Source organism: Podarcis erhardii (assembly GCF_964252035.2).
Source record: "Podarcis erhardii genome assembly, chromosome: 3".
NCBI lineage: Eukaryota > Metazoa > Chordata > Lepidosauria > Squamata > Lacertidae > Podarcis > Podarcis erhardii.
Window position 1 is genome coordinate 112,723,405 of NC_138507.1, and position 20,185 is coordinate 112,743,589.

Sequence of the window (20,185 nt, forward strand, 5' to 3'; positions counted from 1 at the left end):
GTTCTTTCTTTTGATCTGCCATCATCACCTGGCAAATGGCATTGGGAAACTGTTGAGCAGTCCCTCCAGCACATGTGACTGGCATCTCCTAGGCTGCCTGAATTTCCAAATTTAAGGAATAGGGCAGTTTCCACTCCCTCTTTGGCATTTTAAATATGGCTGACTGCAGGCCTTTCCCCAGAAGGGGGTGGGATGCCAAAGATACTGCAAACCACAACGAAAACTCATCCAAAAGTCATTAATAAAAAAACTCCACACACTTCAGAGAAATATCTTCTTCCCTTTGTGGGGGGGGGGGGAGAGAAACACACAATATGCACCTCAGCGCGAAAAGATTCTAAATCAACTTTGGGCTGATGGCTTTCCAGATGTTTAAAGGTAAAGGAATCCCTGACCATTAGGTCCAGTTGTGACCGACTCTGGGGTTGCGGCGCTCATCTCGATTTACCGGTGTACAGCTTCCGGGTCATGTGGCCAGCATGACTAAGCTGCTTATGGCGAATCAGAGCAGTGCATGGAAACGCCATTTACCTTCCCGCCGGAGCGGTACCTATTTATCTACTTGCACTTTGACGTGCTTTCGAACTGCTAGGTTGGCAGGAGCAGGGACCGAGCAACGGGAGCTCACCCCGTCGCGGGGATTCAAACCGCCAACCTTCTGATCGGCAAGCCCTAGGCTCTGTGGTTTAACCCATAGCGCCACCCATCCCGTCAGCTCCAGCTAGCACGGCCAATGGTCAATGATGATGGGAGATGTAGTCAAACAACATCTGGAGGATACCATGTTGACCATCCCTGACCTGGAATGCTAGAGTAGATAGTTATCTGGTCTTATACAGCAGGATTCCTCTGGTGTTCTTAAGCCTCAAACAACTGCAGTGGGGAGAACAAAACGATGCTAAAGGTTTTATTTTGTTCCAACTCATCTTGAGTTCCACAGAACCATCCTTCAGGAATTTCCTTTTACATTTTAGGAATGGGTTGCTTCAATCTTGCTTTATGCTGCTGACTGCTGGGAGAAAGCATTCAGCAGAGCAAGAGAGGATACTGGCTTGTATCTTGCTAAGGCAACACCAGCAATTGAACCAAGTCAAGGAGTTGAAATTTCAACACCCCAAAGTCGCCAGTGAGCAAATTCCATAAGTCAGTAAAGCAAAACAGATAGGCTTCAGTCAATCAACAGTGTCAGGTAGTAACTCAGATTTTCTGATAAGGAGACAGTTGATCCTCCTCCAGGGCTGTTGAAGACTCCCATAGAAGTGGCTACACCAACACTGGAAAACTTTGCTCAGATCACCAGCCTCTCAACTGAAATTATCCAGCAGCAAGGAGTTGTAAAGTGGCATTTAAATGCACTCTAAGGTGGCATTTTTGCAGATGGAAAATAAAGTAGTTAAATAAGAAAATAAGTGGTTAAATATTAAAGGTGTCAAGTCCACAGCCCTACGGTATCAGCTACTCTAGCCTAGATCTAAAACCAATCATGGTTTTAAGATGGGTAAAGAAAATATCCAAGCTATCTTCTATTTCAGAAGCACTTCCTACGTGCTCCACTTCATATAAACCTACGTGGTTATGCAAGTCTTTTGAAGCATGAAAGAACAGCAGAATGCTAAATCAATGAGCTGGAAAGGAACTGCAGAATATTCCCTTGTTCAGGGCAAGAATGAAGACTTTACTGACAGTTGAAATTAATTTTTCATATCAGAGGGTTTCTTCTTCCTCTTTTGCCAGTTGGATCAAAGACTTTTATTCTATTGGAAGTATTCTGATTTGTCAGTGTTCACAACATTGTATACTGTCTGCACAGAATCCATGGTTGGGGGCCATCTGAAGTACAACACACATTCACAATGTTTTTGGTGGCCATTTTTAATGACCCCCATACATTTTTAAAAGCCAACGCTTCAAATTGCTGAAATCCTTTTCCAGCTGTAACTTTTCTTTAATGAAAGCATTGTAACACCATAATGCTATTATGCCAGTTTTGGTATTGGTATTATGATGCAATGGAGTTCAAACACCATAACACTATAAAGTGGGAATAATTAAACCACAAGCATTATAGCATTATGGTGCTGAATATTTTTTTAAAAAAAATAGCTGGGGAAGAGTTTTTAGCAATAATGAAAGGATTAAAAGTCAAAATCATGGTCATGAAATGGCACCCACCACAAATTTTATAATGAATGTGTGCTGACCTGTGACAGGTCCAAACTCATGTCCAAAATTCGCCCTTTTAAAAAGGCAGAAGAGCAGCTCTAAAGCAGCCTTCCTCAACTGGGAGGGGGCACTGATAAAGAAGGGACTAGGAATTCAGACCGAAGACAAATATCAACAATACTAGATGATGCTGTTGGGTGGGTGCCCACCCAAACTGTGATCAAACCATAGCAGTTCCACCTTAAATAACTAGTATGGAAGCATCCAATGTCTCCTACTTCTGGCCCAATAGACAATTAATATAGATGAACCTTGCTTCTAAAGCAACAAATTTCAAATATGCCTGCCTAATTTAAGAATAGGCATGAATACTGAAGAAGAAGAAGAATTTGGATTTGATATCCCACTTTATCACTACCCGAAGGAGTCTCAAAGCAGCTAACAGTCTCCTTTCCCTTCCTCCCCCACAACAAACACTCTGTGAGGTGAGTGAGGCTGAGAGACTTCAGAGAAGTGGGACTGGCCCAAGGTCACCCAGCAGCTGCATGTGGAGGAGCAGGGAAGCGAACCTGGTTCACCAGATTACGAGTCCACTGCTCTTAACCACTAAACCAAGGGAACTGAAATCCAAATAGGCCCACATACCCCCAGTGGTCGTTAGAACCTCCAAAGTGTGGGTGGGGAACGTTGCCCTCCATGTGTTGCTAGACTACAACTCCCATCATCCCTTCTGGCTGGGGCTGATGGGAGGTGGAGTCCCAACAACATCCAAAGCAAGGGCACAGTTCGCCATCCCTGCCCTAAAACCATATAACCACATCCCTGCCTGCCTCACATGCTTTATTGCATTTGGCAAACACCAGATGGTCCTTCAGGTCAACCTGGACGAGATGCCTCCCCTTCTGCAAGTATATACTCAGGAAAGGTTGAAAATAATGGAAGTCTCTTACCTTTAGTGAATCCACCAAGTCATCCACTAGGAAGAGGCGTCTGAGCTCCTTAACTGTGTTGTTGAAGTGGCCAAGCACCATATGGCTGTATTTTTGCACAAGCTCCTTAGACACAGCGACATCTTTATCCAAGTAAGCCCTAAAAGAGGGAAAGCGCCGTTCATAACATTCGACTTGGCAGCCCGAGATTCTTCGAGCTCTCCAAGCTCTCAGCCAGAGCACAATGGAGTAACAACAGGGAAGGTCATGGTGCTCAAGAATTGTACAGATGGACAAAGACCCAAGCGTGAGGCGCTCTATAATTTATTCACAGCAGTGAAGCTGCCGCGCTTAAAACACACCAGGTTTTTCCAAGAACCGGCACAATTAGTTCATTAAACTGCACTTAAATGGTAGAAGCAAATGCCTGGCCACTTAAAGCAGGTAAACAAAAGGTAAAAAAAATAAATAAGACTGTGCCTTTTTGCACATGGAAAGGCAGGCTTGGCAACTAAAATCAAATGTCTTTTTGGCTAGATACAACTGGAGATGATGTCCTACTCAGTCCAAAGAAGAGCCTTTGTTTTGAAACAAAACAAAAAAAAACCACTCCCACAGCTTCGCTGCATTAAGCAAACCCACTTTCCAGAATATCGCAACCCTCAAAGTTCTACTTTCATCCCACTAACATCTTGCCAATCAGCCCAACATATTTTAAATATTTTTAAAGGGAAAATAAATGCTTCAGCCCAGCCCAGCCCAGCCCTTCAAAATTGCCTCTGGAGTTTAGGAGAACCCCCAGGAGAGAACGCAGCAGGAGAAGGGGGGGACTGTTGCATTTAGCAAGCTAAAATGTTCGCCCTGATGGAACCACCACTTTAGCACAATGTCAAATTCCTCCCATTTATATCCTATTTGCAGAAATGTGGCATCCCTGAAGTTTTCAAGATGCTCCTTAGACAGGCATGTAGCATCTGCCGATTCTGTTTGAGCGATGCTTTTCTTGTCATGAAAGGTACCTGATTTTAAACCTACCACAGGTTTCACGACTGCCCAATTCAGAAGTAGTAGCATTGCTTCTGAGATGGTTCAGTGTTGGCTATGTGGGCTCCAATGCTTCTCAAATGGCCAAAGGTTATGAAATTATTGATATACCATACCAAAGCAATATAGTGTAATGAAACATTACTGTACCGAAGTGCATTGTGGAATTATGATAAATGCCTAAGGATCCAAACCTACCTGGGTAAACATGTAGCAGTAGGAAAGAAAACAGTAATCTTCTTTTCTTTTCTTTTTTGCACTAATGTGCGTAATTTTTATTATGGGGGCATGCAAGACTGTTGGTATGTGGAGGAGGGCACATACCAGCATGCATTGTGAAGAAAGCTAGGTGTCTGGTAAGCCATCTTCCAATGAATTAGACTCCTCAGTTAACATTGAGTAAATCTGTTGCTCTGTCAACCTTTAATTGCTTTCATTAAAATGGGGCTGGGAGCTTTACAAATAACTTAAGCATAAACCTTTGCTCTAAAGAGTTTTACAGCCCAGAGATAGGGTCAGGGAAGGGGAAGAAGCAAATTTGCATGTTGATCAGCTAGAGCCACTGTATGGCAAGCAGCCCAAGGGACACAGTGTGCACAAGGGTGGCAGGGTGGTGGGCATCAGTCATGGATGCTTTAGCTGGGATTTCTGCATTGCAGCGGGTTGGATCAGATGATGCTTCCAACTCTTCAGTTCTATGATTCTATGACCATAGCTGATGTATGGAAGTGAGAGCTGGACCATGAAGAAGGCTGATCACCAAATAATTGATGCTTTTGAATTATGGTGCTGGAGGAGATTCTGGAGAGTCCCATGGACTGCAAGAAGATCAAACCGATCCATTCTGAAGGAAATCAGCCCTGAGTGCTCACTGGAAGGACAGATCCTGAAGCTGAGGCTCCAATACTCATGAGAAGAGAAGACTCCCTGGAAAAGACCCTGATGCTGGGAAAGATTGAGGGCACAAGGAGAAGGGGCCGACAGAGGATGAGATGGTTGGACAGTGTTCTCGAAGCTACCAGCATGAGTTTGACCAAGCTGTGGGAGGCAGTGGAAGACAGGAGTGCCTGGCGTGCTCTGGTCCACGGGGTCACGAAGAGTCGGACATGACTAAATGACTAAACAACCATGACCATAGCTATCTCCCTCTGCGCATCTCCCTCTGCACATAACAGGGGGAGACATTCAACTAATAGCTGATGTGTCAGCTTACACGTCAACTAACATATAAGCCCAGTGCTGAAGCACAGAATACCAACATGGTGACAACTTCTGTACATAGACAGGAACTTTCTCCATTTTCAGTGCCAGCTGAAGACGTTCCTCTTCCAAGAAGCCTTCAAACATCTTTATCCCAGTTGGCAACTGTTCTGGATCTGAATCAATATTGTTGTTTTAAACTGCTTTTTTAAAAAAATATATATATAGCAGTTGTTATTGTTTTTATATTGTTTTTATATGCAATTGTTTCTGCCTGCTTTAATATACTGTGTGCCATTATATCCTTTAGAGACGCCTTGTGGGAAGTGTTTCATGAATGAAGCAAATAATTGCACAGGCTTCCCATTTGCTTCCAGGCCAATTCAGGGTGCTGGCACTGCTCCTCTATGAGCCTGCCTGCTTACAGGCAGGTTTAACAAACTGAAGGACATTGTCCTCTTTCTATGCTCCTCCCAATAGAAACATGCAGATGGGGGCAGGCATACCCCTGCTTTAAGTCGTTTACATACTGTCCTCCCTTGTATACTATTTACTACAAAGCTCAATGACTAAGCTCTTTAGCAGCGAAATGTCGGATTACCAGAACGACATCTGAGCACTGGTATAACACAAGTGGACTCTTTATTGCAGCGTTTGCAATTGTTCAAGATAAAATATATTTTGGAAAGAGAAGAAATGAGCACTGAATTACTGATATATGATAAGTGAACTCTTTATTTACTGCGTTTGCAATTGTTTATGATAAAACCTATTTGGGAAAGAAACTACTTTTGCCATTTTTTATGGACGTTTAGTGTTTGTTTACAGATAGTTGCCTTGGTGATATTATCTTGTGTCCATTGCAGTAGTCGTATCATCAACCTGTTCGTTGTTTCAATTGCTATTTAAGGTTGTCAGCTCAGGCCCTGCTCTGCATCCTTTCCAAAGGCTTCAAAGGTACCAAGGCATCCAAAGGCAGATAGTTAACATTTAAACCCTCCAATTCAGTGCCAACACTAAAATCACAGCACTCCAGTGAAGCAAACAGGCAGCTGCTACCTGCAAGACTACTCCGTGCCAAAGCCCAGGAAGACTGAAAAGGAACTGAGAGCTTATCCACACTTACCTGTCCTCTGCTCTTTCCAGGCATGACCCGCAATTTAAAGCTCTCTGAGTGTCCCTTTTATTTGCTCCAGAGCTTTCCCTGCAAAAACCCGCTCTTTAAAAGCTCAATCAGAGCAAATGTCAAGCCAAGGGAAACCCAAATTGGTGTTTGCTCCTAGACTATGGTTAGCCCAGGGAAGACACCAAAGCAAAGCAAAAGGAAAATCACACATATGTGCACAATTGATACATAGGGGAGCCTACTGAGACTAGCCCTGAATAGAAAAGGAGTAGGAGAAAGTTTATGATGATGTTGTTGTTGTTTTAAGCTACAAATCTCCACTCAAGAGTCAGTTTAGCTAGACCCTAGTGACTTGCTTAGGGAAGCCACTACTATCCAACCTCCCTATCTTGAAAATGGGATTAAATGGCCCTGCTCTACATTAATGTTATAATTATCCTTTGCAAAATGCAAGTTTGGCCAACCATGGTGTGTGAAAGAGACGTGTTTGCATTTGCAGGAGGACAGCTAGAGGTACTTTTTTGGGGGTAGCAAGAGACCCTAGTGCCTCTACATGCGAACCTTGATTGCACAGCCAATGAAGCTTACAGACTCATTGTTAAAACCGTGTTTATGGAAGACAATCTTACTCGGCTACGAGTGATTGCCAAAGAAGAAGAAGAAGATTATCATCATAAGACCACAGGAAGCAGCCTTATGCTGAGTAAGATCATTAGTCCATCTTGCTCAGTACTATCTATACTGACTTAGCAGAGCCTCTCCAGGATTTCAGACAGGATTCTCTCTCAGCCCCCAGAATTGTACCCACGACCTTCTGCATTCAAAGCAGATGTTCTAGCATTGAGCTACAAGGGCACATGGCAACTAGTGTCCGGCAGCAGGACAGCTAGAAGGATTTTTCAGTAGAGATTATCAGTGGGTCGCTTAATTTTGTCAACGTGAGATGTTTAGGTTAGTTAATTGTTTATATGGCTATTTGAATGTTGTTTTATGCCTTGCGCCCATTAGTGAATTTTGTAGGTTATTGATGAGAGCTGCCTCAAACAAGGATTCCTATGGATATGTGGGATACAAATGAATAGTTGTGGTAAGGGCAAAACAAAGTCTTGCTTGGAGAGGAGTGTACAACCTCACATCCTTTCCCCTTAACAACTGATTGTGGGTAGGGTAACACACTCACCTAAATGGGTGGCCTTCCTCAGACTTCTGGATTGCCTGGATAACTCCCTTGTATATCCTAAAACTGATGGTCACAGACAGGAGGACCAAGGCAATGTAAGCGACCACACTCACAATACTGAACACCGTTAATGACAGCAACAGGAACAAGCTGGCTCCAAACACCACGCCCGTCTTCTTAACGTCTCGCCAGTAAAGGAGGTCAACAACTAGAGAGATTTAAGAGAAAGGAGATTAGAAGACATTGTCAAAGCAATATAGCCCCAACTTCCCCCCCCCACACAAACACACAATGTATATATGAATGCACTTCTAATACACATGCATAGATAAAAGCACACTCATGCATCAAACGTTGGCGATTTTCCCACGGAAATTTAGTACGTGTGTGGTGTCGAACACCACGATGGCTCAGAAAAGTTAATAGATCCTGTTTAAGTGGAAGTCTGAATAACAATACAGGGCTTGCTTTTCCTCATATGCAGCTGTGATAACAGACAAGCCAAAGAAGCACCTTAACCCTGATGGGGTTGGGGCTGCCCCCACCAGGCCTGGAGTATAATTTCTCTCTCACCTGCTCCTTCAGGAAGAGACCACTTGGCCCCAGGTGAGCAGAAGGAGAACGCACTCGCCATCACAGCAATATAAGTTGTCTCTTGTTATGGGTTTGGTGAAGGCAGCAAGCACAGTGCAGTGATGCTCATTTGGGCCTGAGGTTGCCAGGAATCGGAATAAGCAGGCTGGCACTAGCAGTGTACAGATGGGGTTTTCAAAACTGCTTTTCTCAAGAACAATGCTGTTTTCCTCTCCTACCAGCACAACAGGTTTCCATCATCAAGGCCAAAATACAATGGGTACAATTTCCAACAGGTCTTATCTCCCAGGGGCAGACAGAAGTATATTAGCGACAACACCCTTATGCAAAATACAGTGTAAGGAAGAGGGTGCTCTGTTTGCACATGGGAAAAGTCAGGTCTAAATCCACTCACCAAGTCATGAAGCCCACCATGAGTTATGGCAAACAGAACCTTGGACAGGGGAAACTGCAGTTCAAATCTCACATTCAAACCATATTTGGCATATTGAATACTACATTCCTACCACTTTATTCTCTCTCACTGCAACAGCACACAGCAGAGTTCAGCAACCCCAGAGTATAGAATATAGTATGGAATGCCACATTGGATATTAAATTCGGGAATCATGTACCCCAGGGACAGGCCCTTGGGCACATTTGTATTTTTGAACCACAGGCACCACTTCCTATGGCCACCCCGAAACAGAGAAACAGAAGTCAAGCATAGGCTCATTTCACTTTTCCAGACAATCTTGAGAATTAAATTGAGCCTTGCAAATTGCATAGGGCTGAAAGAGGAAGTGGGAAAGAGTGTCGCTGCTGGCTCTCTGTGTGTCACAGCAGTATCAGCAATTATGCTTCTGTTTTGTTTTTCTTGACAACGTGTAAAAGTATCAGTGATATCCCAACCACATTGGACTACAGTTAAAGGAAAGCCTCAAATATTGGAATCATTCCATTATTTAAATTAGGCAGTGTTTAAAGGAACAGGTCCAATTTTCTCCAGAGGATTTTGTCACACTGAATATTTTGTTTCTGTTTATTAAAAATGTTTCTGTGCCACCATGTCTAGAACTCCTCCCCGATGCTAATAATGACTGAAAACAATTGTATAACGAAAGCCAAACCAATGAATTCAACATAGGGTTTCTTTAAAAAAAAAGAACCACAAGAGCAAACACACCATAGGACCAGCTTGCATGCAAACCAAAAGCCTTTTCAAAGACACCTTTGCCTTGACAGGTGACCCAGTCGTAGATGACTTTTTATTTTTGCGAAGTGAGGAATGCATACACTTCTAACTGTATGGAAGCCATATAAACAGGAGCCTCGAGAACAGGAACACAAGCGTCTGGCTGCCTTACGAGGGCCGATTCCAAACACACCTGGTCGACAAATTAACTCAGGAAAATACGGAGGGAGCCAATGGCTGTGTTTGGACACAACACTAAACCGAGTTCTACATGACAAGAGCTGCAGCCTGCGGTTGCCCTTAAGTGAACCAGCTTCAGAAACCATAGTTTGAAGTTAGCTTGTTTGAAACGGACCATAATTAGTGACGAACCACAATCCTGGGTTCTAATGCAACGAACAGAGATTAAAGGAAATTGAAAGTAGTCCATGCCAAAATCCTCCTCTGGATTGTGCAGGAGATAGGGAGGGGAAGAGCAAGAAACCTGAGACTGGCTGCAGCTAACTTCTGTAACATGAAACCATGGTTTAGTATTATGTCTGAAAGCAGTCACTGAGTGCCTTGAACCAGTATGTGTATACATATGTGAATAGTTTGGTTTTTTTCTGCCATTATCTCCTATAGCTTAAGTCACAAATCCCCAAATACAAGCCTGTGTGTGTGAGAGAGAGCTGTGCACAAACATTTAAACTTGGGATTTTTTTTTTTAGTTTTTAGTTTTTTTATTTGAACAATTACAACACTACAGTCATTTTCTAGGTCACAACTGGTACAGTTCTTGAGTAATACGTACAAGATCATAGAATCATAGAGTTGGAAGAGACCACAAGGGCCATCGAGTCCAACCCCCTGCCAAGCAGGAAACACCATCAGAGCACTCCTGACATATGGTTGTCAAGCCTCTGCTTAAAGACCTCCAAAGAAGGAGACTCCACCACACTCCTTGGCAGCAAATTCCACTGTCGAACAGCTCTTACTGTCAGGAAGTTCTTCCTAATGTTTAGGTGGAATCTTCTTTCTTGTAGTTTGGATCCATTGCTCCGTGTCCGCTTCTCCGGAGCAGCAGAAAACAACCTTTCTCCCTCCTCTATGTGACATCCTTTTATATATTTGAACATGGCTATCATATCACCCCTTAACCTCCTCTTCTCCAGGCTAAACATGCCCAGCTCCCTTAGCCGTTCCTCATAAGGCATCGTTTCCAGGCCTTTGACCATTTTGGTTGCCCTCCTCTGGACACGTTCCAGTTTGACAGTGTCCTTCTTGAACTGTGGTGCCCAGAACTGGACACAGTACTCCAGGTGAGGTCTGACCAGAGCAGAATACAGTGGCACTATTACTTCCCTTGATCTAAATGCTAAAGATCTAGATGCTAAAGATAAACTGCCTTTTGCTTCCTTTTAAAACGAAAGCCAAACGTATCTACACAGAAGGGTATTCTGAACAGCCACCTGCCCAGATGCAAATGCATTTCAAATGTGAAGGATCTACAATTTCTGCCTTTCAAAGAACAAAACAAAACAACCCAGGCCTATTCCAAAGCAAATGTCTGACTACATTTGGTAAGCACAAGGACTGTCACTTGGTGAATCTAAAAATAGCAGTGCTAGCACAGTGCCTGGCATACACAGCTCATCCAGTTACAATCTTTCCTTTGCTTTTAATGCAACTGTCTGGATAAGTCAGAGCTCTGCAGTCTTCCTATTAAAACCTTAAAAAACCAAAAAGCGCACTGCATAACTCTGGAATGCCAACTGCAGCTGCTGCACAAAATAAGGATTCTGTGTCTATCCTGAACATTCTCCCCTCCGCTAGAGAATTAAATAAAACGCACACCGAACCACACCGTCTCTTGAGTGCAAACCAAACAATAATTGCAAGAGCTCGCAGCAAAGACAGCCTCAGCACCACAACGCATACTCACCACTTCTGGCATCCATCTTGCCAGGGCTGCCTGCATGCACTCAGATTTTGCACAGCTGACTAGCAAACCTTTCCACTTCCTGCTAGGGCACTCAAAGGTCATCTGATATACGCAACTGCCTGCAGCTTCGCTGATACACAGTTAGGAACACCCCAGACTACCACACAGTATTTTAAGCCCTCGTCCAATGGCTGTTTCCCCTGTAATTCCTTGGAATGCAGAACATATGTTTGCAGCTATATGCTACGTTCTACATTTAGATTTCAGACAGAGGCAGCTACAGTAGTCAAACGGCATTCCTTTAAAAACGGGGCAGGGGGGAACCACATAAAAGGTATATATATTTGAGGGGTTGTAACACCGTCCACATGCTCATCTTCTTGTTTAATTCTCTGAATGGTATTTAAAAGAAGCAAATATTTTGCTACAGGGTTGCAATTGCAGCGTTGCTTTTGGACAAGTTCCACATCTGACAAGAATGCATCAGGATGGAAACTGGGAACCCCCTTGGGAAAAAGTGAACATTTTGCAGGTTTTAAACAAGCATTTTTTGGTAGCTCTTAAGACAGTAAAATGGGGTGCTCTTTTTCTTCATACATAGGCAAATTTCTATGAAAGGTGTGCTAACCAACCAACATTTTTCTCCTTTCCTTCTTGAGAATCTGGAGAATACTACAGGTCACTAATTCATTTCTAATAACCTGAAGATATTGATGTTTTAAGAACAGGCTAATAACCTTTTTGTTCTTTTGTAGTTCACCGCTTTGGATCCTTTTGCTGGGAAAGTGTGTATAAATGTTTAAGTAAACAAAAACAAATAAACCTAGGATTTTTTTTCGGTCGTGCAGCAAATTGCCAGAATTTCAAGGTGAAGAACATGAGAAACAATATATCCACCGTAGAGGAATACATCCACCAAGTAACTTATCCTTCCAAGTGCAAGCACAGACTCTGTTACCAAGCGTGGTCTCACCTCAAGGGGCTTGGCAAAGAGGCAAGGCTCTACTAGGGACTTCCCTCCAAATGAAAATAGCATTGGGGTGGCGGCGTTGTCAGGACAATAAATAGTAAGGGAGAGGCAGAGTTCAACTGTGCAACTATGGGCTCCTTCATGCAGCTATTTACATTTTCTTTAAAAAAAATCCACGCTAATGGCATTCATCCAATTAATGACATGCCTAATTTGGCCCTACAGCTTTTTTGCATGCAGGCTCATGAAATTCACATTCTCCTCTTTGGCCAGGGAGTGGAGCTCTGCGTGCTCAGAGCATGGATGCACGGGCGCATCTCGTGGCAGAAAAGAAGAGGAAGCTGCTCTCTTTGCACAGCCCCTTGGATCTTGTCCGACAGGTGTACCCTGCCTATCACCCAAGCCTAAAACATTAGCCAAACACAGCTGGGGAATCGGGCGCAGCGCCAGCTTCTCTTTAAAATATACTTTTGGCTCGGGAATGTGGGCCAGAGAGAGAGAGGTGCTTGTGCAACACCTGTTTGGATCCAAAGTTATCTCTGGGGCGTCACCAGAGTAGCCACGCAACACAGAAATTCCCCTCTTCCTCGCAACAACTTCATGCAGGGGCTTCAGTTTCAAGAGACTATTTACCAAAGGTTCACTTGCACCAGATTAAGTGCAGCTCTTTTTAGGAAACTTGGGGGGGGGGTGAAGTGAAGGGGGGAGTATGGTGGGAAGTGAGAGAAAGAGGGAAGGAGAGGACTACAGTGGTATCTCGGGTTACATACGCTTCAGGTTACACACTCCGCTAACCCAGAAATAGTGCTTCAGGTTAAGAACTTTGCTTCAGGTTCAGGATGAGAACAGAAATCGGGCTCCGGCGGCATGACAGCAGCAGGAGGCCCCATTAGCTAAAGTGGTGCTTCAGGTTAAGAACAGTTTCAGGTTAAGTACAGACCTCCGGAACGAATTAAGTACTTAACCCAAGGTACCACTGTACTAAAGAGCAGGGAAAGAGAACTACTACAGACATCAAGGTTATGATAGCTTTAAAGAAGCGGGGGTCAATTATATCAGGTATAGGCAGTGGTTTCCAAACTCTCCTCCCCATGGACCACCTGACAGACCAGTGGACCACCTATCGAATTTTCTGCCCGTTGCAGCAATTGCAATGCACTGTGCTAACTGCTGTAGGGGTTCCCATTCTATTTGTGTTGCCTTCTTTTATTTCTTACAAATTCTGTGTTTTATCGCACTGCAATAAATACAAAACATACGATACAATAAAAAGGGGCAATAAAATACAATTTAAAATTAATACGAATATTTAACGCAACGGATATGCCTTCTCTCTCATCTTCAGGCACAAATCTACAGGCGTGTTGTGGGCCACCTGAATGAAGCTGGGCATGTATTACAGTATTTTAATATTTTTTTGTAAGCCGCCCAGAGTGGCTGGGGAAGTCCAGCCAGATGGGCGAAGTATAAATAATAAATTATTATTATTATTATTATTATTATTATTATTATTATTACTACTACTACTACTACTACTACTACTACTACTACTACTACTACAAGTCCCATCAGCTGTGCTGGCTGGGGCTGATGGGAGTTGTGATCCAAAAAATAATAATCTGGAAAGCACCAGGTGGCCAAAGGCTGGTCTAAGGCCTCATTTGGTCTTCAAACAAAATGGCGGCCATGGCAATGGAAGTCAAAAGGGGAAAAAAAACATTTGGAAAGTGCTGAAAGGGATAAGGAGGTTGGTTTTAAGCTTTCTACAGATGGTAGCTTGCATGATTTCAGCACTAAACCAGACATGGAGGAAGCATCACAGAGAAAAAGGGAAATGGCAGCCCCTTAACTGAGCTAAGCTACCCTGCTGACCTTACTAAGCCTGCCTCTGCCATTTGGACTGGTGAGGATCAGCACAATCCCCACGAAGTTTGTGTGTGTCATATGTGCTGGATCTGATCATGGGAAATGACCCCTCTGGATAAGTCTTAAACGGAAAACAAAAGCTTCCTACCTCATTAGAACGACGCAATTTTAATCCGCCACCCAGTGTAACCCTTACTTGCCAAGACTGGGATTGCATACGTCACCAAAAGGGAAGTAACAGCATGCATATATACAATTTGTTGGTCACTGCAAGCTTGGCACATGTGAGGGAGAGCGTGCCAAAGCCAAGCAGAGTGAGCAACAGTGGGCTGTGGGGACCAATAGCTTGACTCTGCATAAAACAGCTTAATGTGCACCCATCCACACTTGGCAACGCCAAACACTTCAAGAGGTGGAGGGGAGAGCATGACTGAAGCAAATTCTGAAAGCAACGTACATACATAAGCTTTTGAAACACACAACTGTGGACCTTGGACTCTGTATCAGACTGGCTGGGTTGCCCCATCATCGCACACCCAACCCCTTTAAGAAAAGTATTGTTTTGGATAGCTTGATTAAAAGCTGGGGGAGGGGAGGGGAAGAGAAAGAGAGCCTGTTTTGTTCTACTGGCACAACCCAAAGCTTAAATGTTCAGCACCGACTTAAAATTCTTACAGTTTCACAACACAGAGATTACAAAGAACGGTGGCTGCAGGGCCGAAGGTCAACCGTTTTAACTATAGGTACTTATTTTATCCCAGCGTGCTTCGGATTAGCAATGCTGGTTTTGCAATTAAAAGGCAGGCAAACAGTTTCGTAAGTCATGGAAACCCACAACCCCAATATCAAACATTAAGACAACCAACTAAAAATAGCGTCACAAAGCGAGGGGCTGTGAAAACAAGGGAGACTTGAAACTGTATTGCTGGACTCTGCTTTGTAAAGGGATGGCACTGTAAAGCCTATTACTTTAGCAAATTACATTACATTAACCACTAGAAGCATTCGTTGGGTTGCTTTTTTTATTATTAGAAAAGCTCCTCTCTCTCTCTCTCTCTCTCTCTCTCTCTCTGAGCCAGTACATCAGCTAAATGGAAGCTGGCCCTGACATTTGTACAACCAGGACATACCAAAGACAAGCTGTCCTGTGCCGTCAGATGGCAGGACTTAATCCACTAAAACATTCAGAGCATCAGGCAAATGACCCTTCCCCCGCCCCACGCTCCCCCATATTTAGATATTCCTCATCGCTGATCTTCTGAAGGACTCCCCACCCTCCACACTCTTGCCATTAGCCCCCATGCCCATTCCTAGAAAAACTGCTCCTCTAGAGAAAAACGCACACTATAAGCCTCTTTTGTACAGAGGGCAGCCCACAGAATCGTTAAAAGCTTAAAAAGAATTGACAGTAAAACTGCAAATACCCTTATCCTTCCAATTGCTCGGCTGGCTGTCCATCTCTCTTCACAATGGATCTGCCCCTCCAGCTGGGATTATCAATTATGCATACCAATGGAAAGGGTGCAGTTGGAGAAATAAAGCAGCCGACAGATGACACATCAGGCTTCCTCCAGCAGAGGTCTGCAGTCTCTTGCCTGCTGCACGGCTGCTGCAGGACTTAAGTCACCTGACTGTCTTCTGGGTGTGGAGCAGACTGACGCAGTGCAATCTGTAACTAGGCTACTGATATTCCCCGCGCTAATTCCTCGCTTCAATCTGCTTACCGTGGCAACCGTTTGCTTGCTGCCCGTACCAAAAATGGATGGGGAGGGCAGGGGGAAAGAGACTCGACGATGCAAGACAGAAAACACACACACAGAGCTTTTTAATACTGTGTATTTTTACTCCAAATAACTCGTGGGTTGCCAGATCGTTAGGGAGCATCGTGGGGTAAAAAAAAATTGCACCAGGGCAAAGAGGTCTTACAATACACGGTCTAAATAACAATACACGGTCTAAATGAAAATATAAGGCCAGTAAATGCATGCTGGCAAATAATACAGTCATACTTCGGGTTAAAGACGCTTCAGGTTGAGCGTTTTCAGGTTGCGTCCCACAGTGGCTCGGAAGTAACGGAACGGGTTACTTCTGGGTTTTGATGCTTGCGCATGCGCAGATGCTCAAAAATGACATCATGCGCATGCGCAGAAGCAGCAAATCGCGACCCGCGCACGCATAGGTGCAGGTTGCGTTCTGCTCAGGTTGCGAACAGGGCTCCTGAACAGAACCCATTCGCAACCAGAGGTACCACTGTACAGATGATGCTGAACTACAGCTTCCCTTCAGTCTTAGCAAGCATGGTTGAAGGCTACAGATGATGGGAGTTGCAATTCAGTCACATCTGGTGGGCCAAGGGTTCCCCACACCTGGTCAAAGCCCATCGAGTGAGTTCAGGACAGAGGTGAAAGAAGAGGGCAACCAAAATGGTCAAAGGCCTGGAAACGATGCCTTATGAGGAACGGCTAAGGGAGCTGGGCATGTTTAGCCTGGAGAAGAGGAGGTTAAGGGGTGATATGATAGCCATGTTCAAATATATAAAAGGATGTCACATAGAGGAGGGAGAAAAGTTGTTTTCTGCTGCTCCAGAGAAGCGGACACGGAGCAATGGATCCAAACTACAAGAAAGAAGATTCCACCTAAACATTAGGAAGAACTTCCTGACAGTAAGAACTGATCGACAGTGGAATTTGCTGCCAAGGAGTGTGGTGGAGTCTCCTTCTTTGGAGGTCTTTAAGCAGAGGCTTGACAACCATATGTCAGGAGTGCTCTGATGGTGTTTCCTGCTTGGCAGGGGGTTGGACTCGATGGCCCTTGTGGTCTCTTCCAACTCTATGATTCTATGATTCTATGAAATATTCACTGGGGGACTTGCTCCATTGCAAACTATTCTTACACTGCATCAGCTTTCAGCCTTTGCAGGTATTTTACAGACGCCTGATTGCTAACTGGCGTATGGCATGGATCAATTTCCAGGTTCTATTTAAAAAAAAAAAAAGTACTTTTTACTATGTTGATGCTAAAATTGCAGGGAGCCGAATTTTTGGCTGCTGTATACCTAAGCCAGCCACCTTAAAATGGATTTCTTTTTTTAAGGCAGAACCATGCATCTGGTCAGCCTGCTGCTCCTTCTTAAAAGTACAGACCACAATTTGCCTTGCCACCACTCCACGCAGTTTGGAAGGATTTGCAGAGCACGCCAGCCAATCCTCAACTTGTGCTTGCAATAAGTATTTCCGATGGCAATACGCAGGGCTTTTTGTTTGCTTTGTTTTAAAAACCAGCCCCACCAGCATTTATCTGAACTGACACTGTGAATTTCCTGGTTCAATATCTAGAGTTGGGATACACCGGAAGCCACGACAGCAAAGCCATGCCAGTGCTGCAGCACTGCACGGCGCACTGTGCCAGCACTGTGGGCAGATTCCCAAGTGCAGTGCAGTGATTTAGAACTGGAGGGCAAGCGTCTAGTCCTTGTGGCTTCTGCAGAGAAAAGCCTGGAAGTGTGACTAATGGCAAAGCTCAGCACTTACTTGTGCCAAGAAAAAGTAGAGGTTTTGCACAGGTTACAAAACTGGGCAGACTCACATTTTACTCAGCTAGAGAAAAGGGAAGGAGCTAACCAGAATACAGTCATACCTCGGATTACAGTCACTTCAGGTTGTGTCTTTTTGGGTTGCGGACCACCAAAACCCAGAAGTACCAGAACGGGTTACTTCTGGGTTTCAGTGGTTGTGCATGCGCAGAAGCACAAAATCGCGCTTTGCGCCTGGGCAGAAGCACTGAATCGCATCCGGCGCGTGCACGGACGCGGGTTGCAAACATGTATCCCGCATCGATCACGTTCGCAACCTGAGCATCTACTGTATTGAAGTTGCATGCCATAGCTAGTTGGGTCCTGCACCCACAACCATGTATCAGGGATCGGCTACTATACATTTTGAACCCTATGCTGAAACTAGAATTTACAAGGGTTGTAGATGCCACATGCAGAACAAAAATAGAAATTTGCATAACACATGTGCAGAACCATGCAATATTCAGCAGTGATTTTTGTTATGTTATTTGGTTGGGGGTGGGTTTGGGTCGTCCCCCCCCCATTTTTTGCAATATTCATGGCTTGCCAGGTTTCCAGAATTCTTCATAGAATTTCAGAGTTGGAAAGACCCACAAGGGTCATCTAGTCCAACCCTCTGGAAGGCAGGGTAATCTTTCACCCAAGGGTGGGGGGCTTGAGGAAGGAAGAGGAGAAGACAGGCAACGAACCAAGGTGTAAGGAGAGGTTGAACTAGATGACCCTCAGGGTCCTTTGCAAGTCTACGATTCTATGAATGCAGAGGTGATTCTATGAATGCATGTGCACACAAATAATCCCTACACTGGTGTAAAAGCCTTGTCCCCAGATGCATCTTTGGTGGGTTCTACTTGCCAACACGTGAAAACCTAGGGTCCAGGTTAACTGCATAACTTAACAAAGTTTGAAAAACTCTACCTTTATGACTAATTTTCTAATCATCCACGCAGTTCTTTGGGTGCTTGCAAAATTCAGAATGGAGAGGACAGAAATTATGGTTCTTTGGGACTAGTGGGGCCAGTATATTCCTGGATGTGGCTATACTACCATGTTGTTGTTGTTTAGTTGTTTCTGACTCTTCGTGACCCCATGGACCAGAGCACGCCAGGCACTCCTGTCTTCCCCTGCCTCCCGCAGTTTGGTCAAACTCATGCTGGTAGCTTCGAGAACACTGTCCAACCATCTCGTCTTCTGTTGTCCCCTTCTCCTTGTGCCCTCCATCTTTCCCAACATCAGGGTCTTTTCCAGGGAGTCTTGGGGGACTGGGCAATTAAAAGCAGCTGCTAAACATCTTTGTGGGTTACTCTTTCCCTGATGGGGTTTCTTAGCTGCTAAAAATTGCCTCAGGACCAGGGCCAGCCCAAGACATTTTGGCACCTGTGGCAAACCACAAAATGGCATCCCCCAAAGGAAGAAGAGGGAAGTGAAAATCTACATCAGGAACAAGAGCTGTTGATTCTGCTGCCCGAGGCAGTTGTCTCACCTTGCCTCATGGGTGGGCCAGCGCTGCTCAGGACCAAGTAACTGTAGAGCTATCCAGGACAGAATGAACACCACTCATCTAAGATACAGCTGCCACCATCGTATGACATGTGCAAAAGTGTCAAAGATGTCTTAAAATGGGGATGGCCAATTTGGTGCACTCCTGATGTTGCTGGACAACAACTTCCATCATGCTTGACCATTAGGCATCTGGAAGGCACCATGCTGGCTTCCCCTGCCTTAAAATAGATCCTGCTATTTGCTAATTGTCCAAATATCACAATGGGAATTGACTAAGATGCTTAACTCTAGTATTCAAAAAATAAAATAAACTCCAGAAGAGGACTTGGGAGCCATCAAACAGCATATAAATCCTGTGATAAATGAGTAAAATAAAAAGCCATTTAGGGAAAGGCTACAGAAATAACAACACTTCATAGTCAAACTTTTGCAAGTGTAAAATACAACTGCAGAGAGTACTTTTTCGCTTTGCAAACACTAGGTGGCTGCAGTGCTCTGCTTTTCGTCTTGGGAATATTCTCAAGATACAAAGCTGCATTAAGACAGCTCTTGTGGATACATTTTTCTTTTCAAATACAGTAAAAGCAAGCTCTTGGCAGGAGAACAGCAGAAATGGTGCAGAATCAGCAAAGCCACTTTTTTATGAACGACATTACAGAAGTGAGGCAGGCTTGTAAATCGGTACTTTTTGAGGGTGATTAAGAATTACCTATTGACTACCAAGCAGAGAAGCTCCAACGAAGGTTGATGCATTTTTTAAATTTTACGCAAAAAGACCAGCCATAACCATGAGTATTTCAGATTTCCAGCAAAAGGTATCAAAGAAGCAGTAGGCCTGTTTTCCACATGAGCTTCAATTAGGGTGCAGCATAATAAAAACTTCTCTTCGCATGAGGTGGCCAAAGTATTGGAGCCTCAGCTTCACAATCTGTCCTTCCAGT

The 20,185-nt window shown here is 44.2% G+C and overlaps 1 protein-coding gene across 6 annotated transcripts in view; it reads right to left on the bottom strand.

Moving 5' to 3' along the window:
• RTN4 (reticulon 4) overlaps positions 1-20,185 on the bottom strand; it is a 62,066-nt gene that overhangs the window by 12,355 nt on the left and 29,526 nt on the right. For 4 of the 6 annotated variants that reach the window (XM_081854535.1, XM_081854534.1, XM_081854536.1 and 1 more), the window contains 2 exons: positions 7,643-7,850; positions 3,114-3,252 (listed from right to left, as the gene is read on the bottom strand). In XM_081854535.1, coding sequence (XP_081710661.1) covers positions 3,114-3,252; positions 7,643-7,850 — 347 coding nt within the window. Of the gene's footprint in view, positions 1-3,113; positions 3,253-7,642; positions 7,851-11,334; positions 11,483-15,594; positions 15,795-20,185 lie in introns of those variants that run through there. The other 2 variants (XM_081854538.1, XM_081854539.1) reach the window with 2 other exon arrangements.